The sequence below is a fragment of the Tachysurus fulvidraco genome, chromosome 2 (assembly GCF_022655615.1).
Source record: "Tachysurus fulvidraco isolate hzauxx_2018 chromosome 2, HZAU_PFXX_2.0, whole genome shotgun sequence".
NCBI classification, from domain to species: domain Eukaryota; kingdom Metazoa; phylum Chordata; class Actinopteri; order Siluriformes; family Bagridae; genus Tachysurus; species Tachysurus fulvidraco.
Genome location: NC_062519.1, coordinates 27283654 through 27303219, shown reverse-complemented (window position 1 = coordinate 27303219; position 19566 = coordinate 27283654). Strand labels below are relative to the sequence as shown.

Genomic DNA, 19566 nt, shown 5'->3' with positions numbered 1-19566 from the left:
ACTACAACACTTACTTGGCGGAAATGTGTTTTACTTTTGGGGGAAATATCTTCATATAAAAAAAAAAAAACATAAAAATTATACAAAAAGACATTCCTCCCAAGTTGACTGTTTTTAGTATTCGCTTTTCGGGTTTTGCACTTTGCAGACGGTCCCTTGGTTCGCACATAGAGACATGTATTTTGTCCACCGCGGAGGAAAGCTGATTTTGAGGAAAATTGGGTTGTAGCTGCCTCTGTACATTACTACGATAGAAAAGAGGTGTTATTGATGTAGTAACAGCGTTTAGCTCAGGAGTTATTGACTTGGGAATCTCCAATCTGTGAATATGCGCCAACTTTACTTAAGTACTGTTTATTTATAGCCAAAAACATCGGAATTTAAAACGCCAAACCAGCGGAGCCCTAGCGTACATTACACTGTATTGTTAAACTGAGGAAAATATTAGCTAATTTGACCCCTTCCTCAATTAAACTAATAACTAAACGCTTAATAACATGCAATATTGACACATAATGCTGCATATTTCAATTATATGACTGTAAAGTGCCAATCACTTACCTGAACGTAGCGTACACAGTCGTGAGGAAAACAGAAATACCGCCCACTGCCCGAGTCTCAGTCACATTCGCGCCGTAGTCTCACTCCACCAATAGGAGGCAAGATGCATAGCAACCCGAGGTGTGGGACGGAGGATGTCTGCCGCACTTGATTTCAGGATTTCTGTGTTTTTCCACGTATAAGCCAAAGGTTTACCACAAGTCCGTGTTTCTCACTGTGTGCCATAGCTCAACCACATATGGTTCTCATGTGTTCATTGTTATCTGGGCCATATACCTCAAAATGAGCTGTGAACCAAGAGAGCATTTCCCGCCGATTTTAAAGTTATTGCAAAACAAATATGGCCACAATTTGGAACATATCTGTATAGCCACGCCACATCTAGGCCATATGTGCCAGATAATACCCACATGTGGCCCAAATGTAATTGCTGTCTGTTCGTTGGTCGTCAGCAGTCTAATGTTGGGGGTCGCGGTCTGAAAAGTTTGGGAACCCCTGCATTAGAGAGGGTATTTTCGATGGTCGGTGTCACGCTTACCTGTCTTCAAAACTTGAGAGCCTTGCTAGCATGTTTCTGCGAGCTGTATGTGAGATTCCTGTGAAAACGTGCCACGTGAAAACTTGCCATGTGCCGCACACTAAAATAATTTAATAATTCATTTATTTTTGAAAAGACAAAATGTAATATGGGAGTTATGATAACCTCCTGCCTGTTCATTTCCTCTGTAGTGAAATGATTATCTGTGTATCTCTGAATTTACTCATATGAGTCACCCTGTCAGGGTTAGAGACGAACAATTTCTTCTACTTGTCTTTAAAACAAAGAGGTTCTGTTACAGCAAACATTTTATAGAAACAGAAAGTAAATTAGATATTATTTAGCTATTGTTAATTTTGCTCAGATTTGATAGATTTTTCTTTTCATAAGTCAGTGAAATCTGAGACGAGTTCAAATATTTGAGTTAAAATAATAGCCCATTTTTAAATGTCCATAACAGATTATCTTTATGCAGTTGATATTAAATTGTCAATTGTCAATGGCAAAAACAAAGCCTTTATTAATGCATGGACAAGCAAACAACATACTGTATAAATGCATTAACAAAAAGACAAAAAACTGACAAAGTAATAATGATTTTTTTAAAAATAATATCTGGAAATTTGATTTGGTTATTTCTTAATTCCACAAAGTGACAAAATGACAAAATGTTCTGAGTTTCTTTTTTTTTTTTTGATTTTCATGAAAAAATGGGAAAGATTTAAACACAAAATATGAAATAATAGCCAAGTGTTTACTCCATTTGTCCGGAAATACACTTAATCCATGACAGATATTTAGAAATTTTGGTGTAAACATAGGGCAACTGAGTTTTTTGGTCCATTTTTGGATTGTAGTATGAAACAATCCCGACAGCTGTGTTCTTACACACCAAAGGACCTCCAGAGTCTCCCTGCAAAAAGAGGCATGTCGTGAATTTCTTTCCATTTAGCCTGTGTGATAAGTGTAACATCTGTATTTGTACGTTTTTATACCTCAAGAAATCCTCCGCGACCATTAGTGCACACCATACTGGAAACAGAGAATTGCTCTTTCCAAGATAACTTGCAGAATTTTGTGTCCATGATGTTGACGTCGACCTCCATGAGACGATCACTTGGTCTACTGTTGTCAGACCGTTTCCCCCAGCCTGCAATGCTGCAGACCTGTTTGGCCTTAACATCCTGATTCTGTTTTTTTGGTATAGAGATCCAACTGATATGCTTGGTCTTGTTGATGGTTTTGTTTAACTGGAATAAAAAACATAGAGTTTGATTTAGCATTATTCAAATATCATAAACTGTAGAGTTGAACAAAAACAGCACATCACTGTTTCGACACACTAGGTTACGAGCGGATGCCAATCATTGTATCATCGTTTATGTTTTCTTTTGTTTAGCTAAGTATTTGTACCTGAGATTTAGTTGATGTTTGTTTTATTGAGTTATTTTCTTTAGCACCGCTCTTGTCCCTCACTTTGTTATCGTTATCTTTTTGTGTTTGTACATAGTTTTGTAAATACACACTTTAATTTAAATTTGGTTCACTGATTATGGAATTATTGGATGTTTTTTATTTTTCCGACTTATTTTTACTAAAAAGCAAAACCAGACACAGCTTCCGTCTCTGCCTGTTTACTTTAACACACCACAATTCACCAATAGAACGTATGTTTTCTTTGAACCGCATTTTTAATAACTAAATTTTCACGTGTTACGTCCTCATATCCTCTAGACCGGGCATCACCAAATGGCGATCCGGACCGAGTGACGGGTCTGCCCGGACCCGTTAAAATTGTAATATCATATTAAGCATCTTCTTATTATAATCTAATATCATAAGATTACATAAGCTCTTTGATATTAATAAAAAGATAAATCTTTCGTTCATGCGCAGTTAATGTAGATTGTTTCTGTTCTATACTCCACAGCAGAAGGTGACAGTAATGCACCTAATTACGCTGGCAGGACAATTAAGATTCAAACTGCTGACAGGACAGTTACATGCCCATTTCTCTCACTAGGAACGGAAGATGGAAAAGGAGTAAGGAGAGAGGAAAAAGGGAGCTGCTCAAAGCTCTGCACTTTTCTTTTATTCAGTAAATTCTGCTCTGAAATATTTTACTTGAAATGTTCTTTTGCCTAAGGTTCCTGTTATTAATGTAGTTAATGTTTAAAAAAAAAGGGGCAGCTCAAAAGTATTTTGTTTCGTTTTTTTCTTAAAGATTAAAAGCACTTTTATTTTATTCAAAAGATTCTGAATGTTTTACATTACTTGAAATATAGGCCCTAAGTTCAGGCTGCTCAAAGCTGTGTTTGCACTTTTTAATTATTGCACTATTTAATTATTTTATTCAGAAGAAATTCAGTGTCTGTTGTCTGTTACTTGACATGTGGTAAAGACAACTACAGGATTGTTTTCCATTCAAGTGCCATACAAGTTCAGACTGAAAGCACTTGAAATTTAACAAATTATATAGAAACGTATGTGCGTTATTGATTTGATTAACATGAGGTTACACTATTTTAAGTGACAATATAATATTCAGACCTTTTCTGGGAGGAAATTTTAGTAACTGGACCTCTTTGAATCTTAATTGAATACCCCTGCTCTAGACCCATAGCAGGACATAACAATACTTAAAAACATAATGTGTCTGGAAGTTTACCTGCAGCAGCATGATATCACTGAACAGCGTCTTTGAGTCATACATCGGGTGGATGTGGTAAAGCTTCACATCTATACGGGTGAAAGCTGACCGGTCCTTTTTTAGATCATGAGCACCCAATACAACGGTGAGCGTCGTCCCTCTGTTAGTAAGAAGAAGAGGGCCACATATTATTTGACAGTATACTTTATAGTATATAGCATATAGTATCACTTTTATAAGTAAATGAGCGTCGAGCATGAGGAGGTTTATACTTTGCTACATGTATGTACATGTGAGTGCAAAAGTTTGCATCCCCTATTGGTTTATCCTCATTTAGAGACATTTACAAATAAGAGTTTTATCAAAGACATTTTATTACAGACAACCATATATTAAACTAACCATTAATTAATCTGAAATAATTTTACTTCAGGTCCAATCCTGAGCTTCCACAGAATTTGCTGATTTCCTTATGCCGCCAAAAAAACATGCATTTGGTGGACTGGCTATGCTAAAATGCCGATAAGTGTCTATAGCTGTGAAAATGTGCATGTGCATGATGCTCTGCAATTATTTGCCTTTCCATCCAGGGTATTCTCTAAGCTAGAGTGTGGAGAAGCTACAAAGTGCATAAACTGCATTGTGTATTATAAGCATATATACATTATTAATAAATATTGTAGTTATTTTAGCTGAAGTAGCAGATCATATTTCTGCCTGACGTTACATGTAATTATGAAACCGATTGAAACATGTGAGGACCCTTTTCTCAGAAGTCCTCAGCCACATCATTTCAAAGTTTACCCAACCCTCTTAGATACTTCACTGATTCAGGGTGTAACAATGACTCAGAAAATGACTAAGCTTACGGATTCCAGCAGTGTGCAGCCGTCATGACAACGTTCTTCGACACGAGGAAGCCCCCGCAAATATGCGTTTTGTTTTGTTGGACAGATACCATGTAGGGTCTGGAATGGGCTTTAACCTCCGAGCCATTTACTATGCCCATGTAAGCTTTTTCAAAAGAGAGAGACAGATAAAAAACAAAATGCAATGGTTCATTAACAATTCTTTCAAATTCTTCCTAGTATTGACATGCATAAAATATCAGTGTGTATTAAGCAGATATTAAACAATAATGTTCTTTCAAAACTGTCAAAGAAAATCCTTGCTAGATTTTATTCTACATTTATTCCAATTCAATGCAATACTCTATTCACCAACAGAACATTCCATATATAGTGGAAAAAAACAAACTTACCACAGTGTCCTATTTGAGACAGGAGAGAGATGAGTAGAAGCAGTGGGAGGAGAGCCATCGTAAATGAGAGACAATGAGTTCTTCTCTCGGAGAAACAAAGGTTTAAATACTATGATGCACAGATCAGCACAGACCACAAACACCACTTGTTCACACATTCTCTAGAGCAATGCTTATGCAGAGAATTGAGTTTGTAGAGCTCTTCTCCAAAAGGTCAACTTCCACTCATATTTCACAAGTGTCCCACATGCTGCCACGTGTACTTTGGTTCTTTCCCCTAGCAAAAAAAAAAAGGTGTTTCAGGCAAATTGGCATCTTTAAATTGTCCTTACTGTGTGAATAAGTGTGTGTCTAATGGCCTAGTAGAGCAGGCAAATCAGGATGTCAGCTGTTTCCCGCATATATTCTGCAGCTCCAACCCTGAGGACTGGGCCCAGAGTATGCCCAGAATTCCCTGCACCACAACTCGCTCCCTTCCAGCATGTGCTGTCCCTTGGAATCTTTCAGAGATTCCACTATGGTTGACGGTTTTAGCACAGCAAGCAGGTGTGGGAGGCTGCCAACTGAAGGATCCTTGTGTGGGCTACCCAGACCCACAAGACGAAGCCAACAGCCTCCATGGCCTGAAAACTCAGTACCATCAGGAGACCATGAGTGGCAGGCCACTAGAGACTTGAAACACACCAATGCTTGCAAAAAACTCAACCCCTGGTACATCAGCCCTTTCTGCATCAGAATACAAGTTAATTCCATTTACCTACGAGCTTGACCTAACTCATCATCAGTTCATCACCCAGTCATTCATTGTTTCCTCTCTAAAGTCAGATCAGGTTCCTGGCCATTAACCTACCTGCCCCCATCCCCTTCCTGTACACACACACTTCCCGTTTGCCCTAGTTCTTGATTTTTTTTTGCACTGTTTCTAATTTTATGACTTTTGTTATTAAAAGCCCTGCACTAGCATCTAACCCTCTGTGTCTGCTTTGTGACACAATGAAGTCTGAGACAAGTTCAGATATTTCAGGTAAAATAATAGCCCATTTATAAATGTCCATAATGAACTATATTAGTTCAGGTAATTTAAAAACTCCAAAAAAAAAAACGAAACAAAAAGTTTTTGAAGATTTGTTTAAAGAATAATTACATATTTAATTTGATCCTTTTTAAATCGATTGTTTGATTTATGAGACATTGTGAGTTGTAGACATATATGTAACAAAATGAGTTTTATGAGTTTTGTAAAAGTTTTATAATGCCTTTAATTGACATTGACATTTTGCATAGTTTCAGATCAAACACATATTTACTCTCCATGAGCTTACAATACAAACCAACATGCTGACTTAAGGTTTTTCATGAAAATAAAAGAGTAGATTAAACACAAAATATTAAATAATAGCCAAGTGCTCACTCCATTTTCCCTAAAATACAATTAATCCAAGGCAGATATTTAGAAATTTTGGTGTAAACATAGGGCAACTGTGGCATTTTGCATTTTCCATCCTCGTAGAATGAAACAATCCCGACAGCTGTGTTCTTACACACCAAAGGACCTCCAGAGTCGCCCTGTAAAAAAATACACATATCATCAATTTCTCTCCATCTCCATCTAGCTTGTGTAATAAGTGTAATGTCTGTGTGAAAAAGGTTGTAAAGTACATGGATTTATACCTCGCAAAACCCTCCAGGACGACTAGTGCACACCACACTGGAGACAGAAAAAGGCTCTCCCCATTTTTTCTCACAGGCGTTTGTGTCCATAACAGTGACGTCGACCTCCATGAGATGATCACTTGATCCACTGTTGTCATACTGTTTCCCCCAGCCTGCAATGCTGCAGACCTGTTTGGCCTTAACGTCCTGATTCTGTTTTTTTGGTATAGAGATCCAACTGATATGCTTGGTCTTTTTGATAGTTTTGTTTAACTGGAATAAAAATAGTGTTTCATTAAGTATTATTCAAATATCATAAATTGTAGAGTTAAAACAAAACAGGGAGCATTGTTATAGGGAATGATCAACCACTGCCATTGAAAACAAGATTTTTTATTTATTAATAACTGACATGGCTTAATTGTAAGTATTTGTACTTTTTATATTGTGGAATGTTCATTAGACAAATTAGTTCCTGATATCACTTGAGTTATAGAAGCTATTTTTTTCTTTTTCAAAAAGCATCTTGTCAATTTCTGAGAATCTGTGCAAAAGATAGAAAAATAATCCTTCTGATATTTTAATGTTATCGTTATAAACTATTCTTAAAGCACACTGCAGCGCCTTTGAAATTCTATAAAGCGTATCAGGACACAGCCAGCTACAGGACACGTTCACACTTTCCATGAATGATATTTGAGTCTTTCATTTTCATCATACTGAGAAACATATGGTGCCTGGTGGTTTACCTGCAGCAGCATGATATCACCAAGCAGATTCTCAGAGTCATACATCGGGTGGATGTGGTAAAGCTTCACCTCTGTACGGGTAAAAGCTGACCGGTCCTTTTTTAGATTATGAGCACCCAATACAACGGTCAGCTTCGTCCCTCTGTTAGAAAGAAAAAGAGGGCAATATATAATTTGACAGTATACTTATACTTTTTTGCATGGGTAAGAACAAAAATTCCCAACCCATAGACCAAAAATGTGCAAGTTAAATGTAACCCAAAGTTTTAAGAGTTAAAGCTATACAATGTGTTAGCTATTGAATGTACATTTTAATCTACTGAGTGTATGAGCCACTGAACGTATATGCTACAGCATGTATAAACAATAAAGTGTGTAGCTTGTAAGAAGCAATAAAGTACATATTTTAAGCTACAGAGTGAACATTTATATATGTATGTATGTATGTATGTATATATATATATATATATATATATATATATATATATATATATATATATATATATATATATATATATATATATATATATACTGCGATGGGGGTAGGTGTAGCAGATCATATTTCTGCTTAATGTTGCATGTAATTATGAAACTTATTGCAAAGGTGTGAAGACCCTTTTCTCAGAAAACCTCAGCCACATCATTTCAAATGAAAAGGTGTATCAACCGTCTTAGATACCCCACTGATTCAGTTTGTAACAATGACTCAGCAAATTACTAAGCTTACGGATTCCAGCAGTGTGCAGCCGTCATGACCAGGTTCTCCGACACCAGGAAGCCCCCGCAAATATGCGTTTTGTCTTTTTGGACGGAAACCATGTAGGGTCTGGAATGGGCTTTAACCTCCGTGCCATTCACTATGCCCATGTTAACGTAAGCTTTTTTAGAAGAGAGACAGATAAAACAAATGCAATGGTTTATTCTTCTCTTTAGACCAGTGAATTTTATGCAGATGATATGAGTGTGTATTAAGCAATTATTCAGTAGACAAAAATGGTCTTGTCTGAGCAACTAAAAGGAAAATCCTTGGTAGATTTATTGCCTATTATACATTTATCCTAAGACTTTTCATGCAATATCGTATTCAGCCTCATAACAGTCAATATGTATTGAAAAAAAATGAACAACAACAACAAAAAAAAACTTACCACAGTGTCCCATTTGAGACAGGAGAGAGATGAGCAGAAGCAGTGGGAGGAGATCCATGGTCAATCAGAGACAATGAGTTCTTCTCTCAGAGAATCAAAGGTTTAAATACTATGATGCACAGAGTAGCACAGACCACAAACACCACTTAATCACACATTCCCTAGAGCAATGCTTATGCAGAGTGTTGCACTTGTAGAGCTCTTTCCCTTTAAGCCATACGTTTCACTTTCAAGCTATACGTTTAAATTTGTATTTATAAACATTAGAGTAACATCAAGCTTGTATTTTAAGTAATGGCCGGCTTGAAAACCAAAAAAATCACATCTGCCCCTCTAGAATTCTTAAACAGTTTCCAAGTTGCACTGTGCACTATTAATTTAAATGTGGAAAAAAAACATATTATAGACTATAACTTTAAGATTAAAACACCCTGATAAGCCTAAAAATGAACTTAACTTTCTTCAATCTAGTGCTAAAATTGAACCGGATCCTGCTCCGGTATTTTTGGATCCGGCTCAAATGAGATCTGACAACAGCATGTGTGTGTAAGTGTGAATAAGTGAATGAAACACAGCAAGCAAGGCTGAGTGGGTTTATGTGGAAGCACCTTGAGGTTATGTTTAGTTATTGGCCCTCAACAGATATTTTTGACCAATAGGCTTCTTAAAAAAGGGTAAAATAATTCAACTCTGTCACACATTGTCTACTCTGTTATTATTAAACTTTTTCAACCACTAACACAGTTGACAGTAACGGAGCTGACATTTTCCACCATTTTGTGCTTTAGCTCAAGATGCTACACTCTTTTATATACTATGAATTGCCAGTGTCTATATAAAAACTGCAGCTCAATCTCTCTCTCTCTCTCTCTCTCTCTCTCTCTCTCTCTCTCTCTCTCTAATTTCTGAGAGAGAGAGAGAGAGAGAGAGAGAGAGAGAGAGAGAGAGAGAGAGAGAGAGAGAGAGAGAGAGAGAGAGCAGAAACACACACACACTCAGATCACTTTGTTGAATATATAATCTGGGATTATTATCTGAGATAATTAGGCTTAAGCACCAAGAAGAATGAGATAAGAAAGTGTATTACAGAAATTGCAGTTTATTAAAATATAGATTTAAAAAAAAATCCTGCAATTAAAGATTCAATATATCAATCATAAATTACAGAAATCCACTTGACAAAATAGAATTATAAATTTGGTGCCCATTTATTTACAAATATAGAGATACTGTACATTACAAATCCTTCCTGTAGGTACAGTAGATTTTAAACAACATGAGTCTGAGGTTTTGGTGAAAACTGGAAAAACGTTTTACAAACTCATTCATGATGAGGGACCGTGCCCTACTTAACTCAACACTACGAACTCCCAGGTGACAGACTCTCATCAACCATTGTAATTCTGAGGTGAGTTTTAATCAGTTTTAAAGCTGAGATGCTTCTCTCACAAGAAGCAGTGCTGACTGGTGTGACAACAGAAATCTAACAAAGCCTATAAGAGCTCATGGAACAAATCTTAAATGCAACAAAAATTCAAGGAGAGTAGATGTTCTATCCCTTCCTCTATTTTTTCTCCTATCAAGAAGTTGCTTAGTTTGATGAACCTCATTTTTGAGGTCCTCTAAATTTGACTCAAAATTAGGTTCTTCTTTGAAAAACTCCTCTGCAGCTCAGCTGTGAGACTGTCAAGCACTTGATAAAATATAGCTCTTTGGAAGCTCTCACCATCACTCTGGTCACTCTTTCTTTGTCCCACAGTGCCTATCATCAATAAATCATGAAATCTTATGCTTGTTTTAGGTTGTGTTTTACGCAGTGTTTGTATGCTTGTTTTGCACTGACCTGTAATTTCAATCTCTCCAGAGTTCTCTTAAGTAAACCTCTCTTCTGTAGTCCTGTAATGTATCTGTAAGGCTAACTACTAGATCCACAGCCCTTGCAAGGTCAGGACAGCTTCACTGGAGCATGTCAGAAAGACTTTTTGCATCACCAAAAACTTTACAAAATGAACTGTATATCTATCAGAGAAAGGATTTTCAAGTACTAAACCCTGTAGCATTCTCAGCATCGCTGGAAGCCTGTCTCTCACAGCATGCCTTGTATCTGCATGCCCATCTTACATCTGTAAGTTTCTGCAGTTCCCTGGGCTGCTGCAGTGGATACAACTATTTCTGAACTGCAACCCAGTGGAGATGAACATACCAGTTAGATACAAAGTTAGAAAGTTTTTGCAGGAGAGATTCCAAAAGTATGCATTACAGTGTAGATCAAATGCAAATCTTGCATCACTTTTTATCCGTGCAAACACACCTGAATGCTTTCCGTTCATGACGGATGCACCGTCATAACAATTAACCTGATTATTTCTGTAGTCCAGTCCATGTTTTTCATGGCACAGTTATTATTTTTGTGAGACCTGCTGCATCTAAGATTTCAACTGACTGATAGTGTAAAATGCTTTCATGGATGGCCCCATTGTAGTTATATGTCGAGACTAAAGACAACTTTTTTCATTAAATCTTTGGTTTCGTCTGCAGTCACACTAAAAACCTCACTTTCTTTTACTTCTCTTATCAGTTCACTTTGAACCGTTCCAGCCAAGACCTCAAAAATTTCATTCTGGTTTTGGTGACTTGTCTACTTAGCATTGCAACATGCATTCATCCTTATCTTCGATGAGAGGGCCATGTTTTGCTATTGCTTCTAAGATTGTCAAAAATCAGACTCCCGATGACCTCTCTGTGCTATATTTTGTGTGGCAGTTAAAAGTAGTACATCTGCAATGTTTTTTTTTATATAAGCACAATTTTCCCCTACCTTCTTTTAACAATACTTATTTATGACACCTAACATTGATCTAGCACTGATGATTCAACATTTTTTTTCTTTTATAGCCACTGATTCCAAGCATACATGGTATTGATGTGATGCTCTGCTTTTATAGAAGATGTGTTTATTTCATCACATAAACATTACAACACAGTGAAATACTTTCTTCACATATCCCAACTTTGGAGCCCTGAAGCAGTGAGGGTTACAGGCTTTGCTCAAGGGCCCAACAGTCTATGGTTACATTGGCGCATCCAATACAGACAATTTTCCACTCAAATTAAATTTAAATGACAAATCTAATCATAATAATCTTAAATTTCATCATGAACCAGCAAAAAACAGCATAAGTTGCTAGTAAAATCATGGTTAGCACTACTACTAATTGTTGTAATCTAAACTAAACACTGTACTGACCCTCACTGCATATGTGTGTATTACTACTGTAGCACAAATGTATACCTGCGTGTTTGGCTTCATCACAAAACGATATCTTTTATCTGATTAACTTTCCAAACGTTTTTTTTTTTATCAAGATGCTTCATTTTAAAACATACCTCTAATATATTACCTTTTCTAGTCTTCTGTTCCATGCAGTCACATCTCTCTCTCTTGCGAGCTTAGAAAGATGTGCAGTGGCGCCGCCGACGGTTCGAGCGCCACCTAATGGCTTAAAGAGGTGCTGGACTGAAATGAAACGTCAATCACCATCAAACTGTCAATACTGACAATAAAAAATACGTCAGGGTTTTCCAGTGGCCGCCTGGATTAGTTGAGTATATATATATATATATATATATATATATATATATATATATATATATATATATATATATATATATATATATATATATATTTCAGGATGGAAAAAATTATAGTTTAAAACTAAATATATAATAATAATAATAATAATATTAATAACAACAACAATATTAATAACAACAACAATATTATTATTATTATTATTGTTGTTGTTATTATTATTATTATTATTATTATTATTATTATCATTATATATTTAGTTTACTATAGTAAACTAAATATATAATGATAATAATAATAATAATAATAATAATAATAATAATAATAATAATAATAATAATAATAATAAATTTATTTATTTATTTATTTATTTATTTATTTATTGAGTTTTTTCAGGATGGAAAAAATATATATATGAAATGAAAAGTGCTATGTAAATTAAGCTATTGATGATAATGATGATGATGATGATGATGAAGATGATGAAGATGATGATGATGACTGTTGTTCCAACTGTATTATACATCGGGTTGTACTTTATAAACAAAAAGCAAAGTAATATATAATATATAAAACCAGAACGAACGAATTAATTCAATGAATACATTTAAATACATGTTTGCCGAAGAAAATGCTTGCTGTTAATTAGTTAAGTTCATTAGACGCTGCACTGCGACGTCATTATGACTCACTTATGTATACTAGATTAGAGCGATACTATAATGACGTCATGTATTCAGGATTCTATTCTAGAATCTTTCGACGGTGTGAAATCAAAGTGTATCGCGTGCATTTAGTGCTGCCTTTGCGTTCATCTGCGTTAAGATCGAGAGAGAAATGTTGTGCGATGTTAAAGTCATTGGGATTATTTAAGTTTGTAAGGAGGGTAAGAATGGATCAGAGATACTGATTTACAAACAATACATTGAAAGGCTTTGGAGAAATGTCTGTATTTTTTTTTTCTTGGTCAGAATGAGAAACTTGGATAGGAGTGTGTTTGGAATTTGATCATATATAATACCTAAAACTATAATGTATATTATATACTGTCTAAAACTGATAATTGTTGTATTTGTGAGCAGAAAAAGAAGAACAAAGTGAAGCTGGGGGCAGAGGATCAAACCCAGACCATCACAAGGTAAATAAATAAAATAATTAATAAACAAACAAGCAAACATGAAAATGTTAAGTTAGCACGGTTGCCATGGTCACCATATTTAAATGATGCTTTGGAAGTAGATTGTTTGTTTTGTTTTTTTTATTGAAAATCATTACTCTTATGTAACTCAAATCACTATGTAAATGTATCAGAATGGCCTTAAATGATAAAAAAAAAAGTCAGACAGAAAGGATTCAAGCTTGAACAATAATCAGTGTTAATTGTTTGAATGCTGGGACAAGTGAAAGCACAGGTGGAATAATAATAATCTTCCTGTTGGTCGAGTTCATATTTTAGGTGGGAAGCAGATTATTAACCGAATTATCGTTCAGAAAAATCTTGGAGAAACAGCAGTATGAATCTAAATGACTCCACTGCTTTATTCTCCCATGAAAATGTTTTCAGGGAACTTTTCCATACCAGAGATTTGGTCAGGTATCTTTACTCTAACAAAACCAGCTCTTTTTGTCAGCACTAATTAATTTTTCCATCAAAACTGTTTCCCTTTTCCAGCACTTAAACATTCTGAAAACTTCCCCTTGAATTCCAAGTAAAATCTCTCCATCATCTCATATGGAGATGAAATCTAAAAGTTAGCTAGCTAACCTGCTAATCTGTAGCCAGTTAATGTACCAATGTAGCTAATAGCTGGTAAGGTAACATTCTGTGACTATGCTAATGCTAACATGAAGTTATGAAGAATGAAGTCAGATTGTAAAATTCCTTTATCCCATGAAATGCTCACTAAATAAATTTATTTTAAATTTAATAGCTCTGGAATCTGCAGGCTATTAGACAATAAAATGAAACTAAGGGAAATGTTTGGTTTAGCAGTTAAAACCCAGAGAAATTTGATTGATTTATTTATGCAATTACTATGAAAATGCATCTATGTTCTCTGACTATATGCTGTTCTATATGTCGACCTCCAAAACGAAGCATTTATCATAATAACATATTTAACAGGTTTCAAACTCAGAAATATATTCTACATCAAATCTTAGCTACACCTTTTATATCATATCCTAACTGAAAACTCAAATGGAGAATACCTCAAATGGAGAATAATTAGTATGTGGTCCATCCAAGCAAGTGCAAGCATGTACATTTGTTCCTAATTTTGGAATTGCCGGACAGTATCGGTATAAAAACTCTACCACCAGTGTCATCTCTGACAAAAAATAAATGAAAAGAAGAATGGCAGAAATACTGTTCTATAATATAGATGTTTGTTTCTCCATTGCAGTACAAAGAGACTGAATACAAATGGCAAAGGTGCAGAAACTCCGAAACAACCACTGGCAGCTCACTTGGGATCAGGCACATGTGACAGAGACATAATACCACCGTCGCTTGATCACATCGAGGAAGTGCAGATAGTAGAGCCAACTCCATCTCCGAATGAGGATGGTTTACAGAAGAGCAATGTAGAGATGCAACTTATAAATCAGCAACAGAAAACAAGTAGCAAAGGTGCAGAAACTCCTAAACAACCAAGGGAGACTCACTTGGGCTCAGGAACACATGACAGAGACATAATACCACCGTCCCTTGATCACATAAAGGAAGCACAGATAGCAGAGCCAAGTTCATCCTTGAATGAGGATGGTTTAAAGATGAACAGTGTAGAGGTGCAGGTTAAAGATAAGAGTCTAGAAGATTTCATGTTCCACAAAGTGCTTGGAAGGGGTGGATATGGCAAGGTTGTTCTGGCTGAACTCAGAGGCACAGATGAGTTTTTTGCAATAAAGTTGGTGAGGAAAGACAAAATTATGAATTATAAACATGTGCGCCAAACTCTGCTGGAGAGAGATATCCTGGTTATGACTGCAGAACACCCCTATCTAGTCCAACTCTGCTTCTGCTTTCAGACAAGTGATCTCTTGTGCTTTGCTTTGGAGTACCTGAATGGAGGTGATCTAGATTACCACCTTGCACACACTCGATTCACCGAATCACACTCCTGCATTTATGCTGCTGAGATCACCTCTGCTCTCATGTTTCTCCACCGTAATGGGATCATTCATAGAGACCTCAAACCCAGCAATGTCCTGTTAGATGCCGATGGCCACTGCAAGCTTGCTGACTTTGGCTTGTGCAAAAAGGACATTCTAGATGGCAAGACCACCAACACATTATGTGGTACACCTCAGTACATGGCACCTGAGATACTGCTGAAATATAAATATGGTGCTTCGGTGGACTGGTGGTGTCTAGGTGTTATCATGTATGAGATGATGGTGGGCTATCCTCCGTTTATTGCTTCAAATGAGAAAAAGGTGTTCAGGTCAATCCTTATGGATAGTCCTTGCTATCCATTTTTTCTGAGCAGAGAGGCGAAAGACATTCTCAAGGCATTCCTAGTGAAGATTCCTAAGGCTCGGCTTGGCTGCGTGGTGTCCCAGGGCCAGGAGGAAGCCATCAAAGTTCATCCATTCTTTAAGAATATTGACTGGGTTCTTTTGGAACAGAGGAAAATTAAGACCCCTTTTAAACCAAAAATGAATGCCAATAACATTAAAGGACCCCTCAGTCATCAGGTGGTCAGGCTTACTCCCATTGATTATTCAAAAATTAAGCCAAATTTGCAGAGGTTCTTTAATGGCTTCTCCTACTGTAACCCCAAATATCGATAAGATTTTTTTTCTTATTTGAGTATTACGCTTTCCCCTGACAAGCATGTACTAATCAGGGGATGACATTACTTTTATCCACAACTCTCCAGGTATTTGTATAAATCTATAATCTATTAATATTCAATGAGATTTCTGATTTCAAAGCAAGATAAACAATTAAGAAAGTGTGAATGCCACCTCTCCAGGACAAATATCCATATGTAATACAAATATGTAATATCCTATGCAATGTTTATAAACACCATATCACAACGTGGTAAGCACAGGCATAAAACACTGAACTGTATGTACTGTGTATGGCCATGTACTGTATGTTACAAATAAAATTTGAATTTGACATAGATCATGTCTTGAAGGAGTTGAATTTGTGCACAGATGCATTGTCATACTGGAATAGGCTTAGGCCCCTTAGTCCCAGTAAAGAAAAATTGCTTAAAAATACATGAGTTTGCAATTCTTCTTTAGTGATTTTGTTCAATTTAAATCTGTCTATTCTGTAATTCACACTATTTCACTGTAGCTTCTAGGTATTAAGTTTCAAACAGAGCAGTCTATAGGCATTACATCAACAGCTGCAACATAAACTGATTTTATTTCAGATTTGTGGAGTTAAGTTACACTACACAATGCAAAGGTTTGTGTATGATGATAAGGGTACCTGAGAAATGACATGAATGAGAGCAATTTGTTCCTATAGTTGTGATAAACATATTGATATAAATGACAAAATATTTTACCAAACATCTTCACAACATATTTATAATGTTTCTATTTCATAGCATAGAAGTGGAGAAAGATCAAATAATGCAGTGAAAAGTATTGTCCCAAACTGAGACGGTTCACTTCCAATCAGACCTCGTTTCATTATGTCGCTTAAACATGTTGGACGTGAAGAACACCAGAACCCATGCTGTGGACTGAAGACTGTGAATAATCAGATCTACCAATATGTCCGCTCCCTCGATTTTTGTGTTCACTCCTACACGCTCCCTCAAACATTCTGTCACAGCTTATAAAGTTTGTGTAAAAATTTACACAAATGTTAGGGCTAAAATAATAACAGACATAAGCTATTAAACTGGAGGAGTTAAGATGGCGGCCAACGAGTAACAGAAAGTTTCATCAGCTCCCGCACCACTCAATTAACTATTGGTATTTTTCCAATGATTCAACTCGACAGCTTTGTTTGCTGCAACTCGACAGCTTTGTTTGTTTTTGTTATAGCATGTCTTTAGAAACATTTTGGCCACAATTACAGTATTTTCTAAAATGCCTTGTATCGTGAAAAAAGCACTTGAGATGAAATTACTTGAGATGAAATTTTGCCAGGATGTATTCGATGCATAATGATACACTTTAAGGTTTGTAATGTAAATTACAAGGAAAATACCCCCCACAAACTTAAAGAAATCTGTATGGAAGCCCAGGTTTCTTTGATAGTGGCTTTCAGCTCATCTGCATTTTATGGTGTCTTGTTTCTAATTTTCCTCTTGACAATACCCTTATAGATTCTTTATGGGATTCAGGTCTGGTGAGTATGCTGGTCAGTCAAGCTCACCAACACCATGGTCATCTTTTGGTGCTTTTGGCAGTGTGGGCAGGTGCCAAATTCTGCTGAAAAATTAAATGAGCATCTTTAAAAAGCTGGTCAGCCGAAGGAAACATGAAGTGCTCCAAAATGTATTGGTAAGCGGGTCCAGTGACTTTGGTTTTCAAAAAACACAGTGGTTCTCGGTTGGTTGTGCATCTTTTTCTTCCACACTTTTTCCTTCCACTTTCTGTTAACATGCTTCGATACAGAATTCTGTAAACAGCCAGCTTCTTTGGCAATAAATGATTGTGGCTTACCCTCCTTGTAAAGGGTGTCAGTGATTGTCTTCTGGACTACTGACAGATCAGCAGTCTTCCCCATGAACGTGTAGCCTAGTGACCCAAAACCAGAGACAATTTTGATGGCTCAGGAAAGCTGATTGGCATGTCACCATATTCTAGTTTTTTGAAATAGTGAATTGGTGGGTTTTTGTTAAATGTGAGCCAAAATCATCACAATTAAAAGTACCAAAGACTTAAACTACTTCAGTCTGTATTTATGAATTTATGAATATGAAGTGAATTTATGTAACAGACAAGTTTTATTATTTAAGTTGAATTACTGAAATAATATAGATGAACTTTTCTTACGACATTCTAAATTATTTGTCTAAATTATCTAAATTTGAGATGCACCTGTATTGATTCTTATATAAATTGTTTGTGACCAGGGAATAAAAATGATACTGTTCCATATGTATATTTTTTTCTTGCATGCCCTCTTTCTCTATCGAGACAATCATTAATCCATATATAAATCTACAAATATGTGTTTTTCACTGCTTTGTGGCTAATAAATAAAAGGCAAGTTTTTAATGTTTTTTTTATTTTACTGAATTATTTATAATTATTAATTAATTTATATTAATATAATTATTAATTAATTGTGTATAAAATACATGTAAAATGAATTTTTACAAAATTATTCTGGAAAAAACAGCTAAGTTTTTCTGTAAAAAAAACCCCCATCTTTTTCTGTATAAATACACCTTTTCAGTTTTGTCTTTCTTACAGTAAATATATTTTGTACTGTAGCATTTCTTTGGGATTTTACTGTTAAATTTACAATGATGTTGTCACGGTGTGACACGGTGTGACAAAAGGCGAGTGAGGATCCAAGTGCAGTTAAAGATTTAATGACAAAACAGGAAACAGATAAGCAGGCAAAACAGGCTATAACATAGAGCGGAACAGGGAACAGGAAAAGGAACAAGAACAGGAACAGGAACATCCAACATAACACACCAAACACCAACGACCAACACCAGGGAAGTGAACAGACAGAGTAAATGTAGTAGACAGTAGCCAATCACAGAGCAGAGATAATCAGAGACAAAGACAAGACACCTGGGGAAGAGATGGAATGGAATTAGTGTCCATGGTGAGCAATGAGTGGGCGGAGCAAACAATTAACATTAGGGAGAGACGGCAGACCGAAACAAGGGGAAAACACAGACAGATACGTTACAAATGTTTTTTTTACAGTGTATACATTTTTAAATATTTAACGCCTTGCCAACAAACAGTATGAAGCGAAAAGAGTGTATACTTCATAAAGTGTTTTTTTTTTTTTTCAGGGAGCTTTTCCATAACAGAGATTTGGTCAGGTATATTTACTCTAACAAAACCATCTCTTTTTGTCAGCACTAATTCATTTTTGAATTTTTGAATTTTGAATCAGAGATTTGTTCACTCACATTCAATTCCATTCAATTCAAATTTATTTGTATAGCGCTTTTTAAATTGATATTGTCTCAAATGTTAATATAAAGTATAATATAAAGATTAATATAATACAGAATTCAAGATTAGTATTAGATATATTTAAATGTGTTTGTATTTATCCCCTATGAGCAAGTCTGATGTGACGCAGGCGACTGTAGTGAGGAAAAACTCCCTTGAATGGTAAAGGAAGAAACCTTGAGAGGAACCAGACTCAAGGGGGAACCATATCCTCATATGAGTGACACTGGAGGGTGTGATTTTAAATATACAGTCTGACAAATGTTGAATTGATGAGGAGATTGTT

At 35.8% G+C, this 19566-nt stretch overlaps 2 protein-coding genes across 5 annotated transcripts; one reads left to right on the top strand and one right to left on the bottom strand.

Annotated features, from left to right (window-relative positions):
- Positions 1-1594: 1594 nt before the first annotated feature.
- Positions 1595-12165, bottom strand: LOC113657869 (mast cell protease 1A-like). Of its 4 annotated transcripts, none has more exons than XM_047803108.1 (6): positions 11962-12165; positions 8561-8669; positions 8140-8290; positions 7413-7554; positions 2095-2349; positions 1595-2012 (listed from the first exon to the last, which is right to left on the bottom strand). In XM_047803108.1, the coding sequence occupies exons 2-6, from the start codon at positions 8616-8618 to the stop codon at positions 1854-1856; spliced, it is 765 nt and encodes a 254-aa protein (XP_047659064.1). In that variant the 5' UTR covers positions 8619-8669; positions 11962-12165; the 3' UTR covers positions 1595-1853. The 4 variants fall into 4 exon arrangements, with proteins under 4 accessions (XP_047659064.1, XP_027025838.2, XP_027025814.2 ...); XM_027170037.2 differs by lacking the exons at positions 7413-7554; positions 8140-8290; positions 8561-8669 and adding exons at positions 3768-3909; positions 4619-4763; positions 5011-5287 and having other exon boundaries at positions 1605-2012; positions 11962-12162; XM_027170013.2 differs by lacking the exons at positions 1595-2012; positions 2095-2349 and adding exons at positions 6250-6576; positions 6682-6936 and having other exon boundaries at positions 11948-12163.
- A 742-nt stretch (positions 12166-12907) lies between these two features.
- On the top strand, positions 12908-16290 carry LOC113657868 (protein kinase C epsilon type-like). The gene is made up of 3 exons (XM_027170011.2): positions 12908-13038; positions 13235-13290; positions 14558-16290. Exons 1-3 carry the CDS (start codon positions 13000-13002, stop codon positions 15945-15947), a joined length of 1485 nt encoding a protein of 494 aa, XP_027025812.2. The 5' UTR covers positions 12908-12999; the 3' UTR covers positions 15948-16290.
- The last annotated feature ends 3276 nt before the right edge of the window (positions 16291-19566 follow it).

Bases quoted from the DNA above. Each gene is read 5' to 3' on its own strand.
- LOC113657869 (XM_047803108.1), bottom strand. From the start codon at position 8,618: ATGGATCTCCTCCCACTGCTTCTGCTCATCTCTCTCCTGTCTCAAATG. The intron at 8,291-8,560 runs GTAAGTTTTTTT...CTTCTAAAAAAG, and splicing joins GTCTCAAATGGGACACTGTG to CTTACGTTAACATGGGCATA. The intron at 7,555-8,139 runs GTAAGCTTAGTA...TCTTTCTAACAG, and splicing joins GCTGCACACTGCTGGAATCC to AGGGACGAAGCTGACCGTTG.
- LOC113657868 (XM_027170011.2), top strand. From the start codon at position 13,000: ATGTTAAAGTCATTGGGATTATTTAAGTTTGTAAGGAGG. The intron at 13,039-13,234 runs GTAAGAATGGAT...ATTTGTGAGCAG, and splicing joins TATTTAAGTTTGTAAGGAGG to AAAAAGAAGAACAAAGTGAA. The intron at 13,291-14,557 runs GTAAATAAATAA...TCTCCATTGCAG, and splicing joins CAAACCCAGACCATCACAAG to TACAAAGAGACTGAATACAA.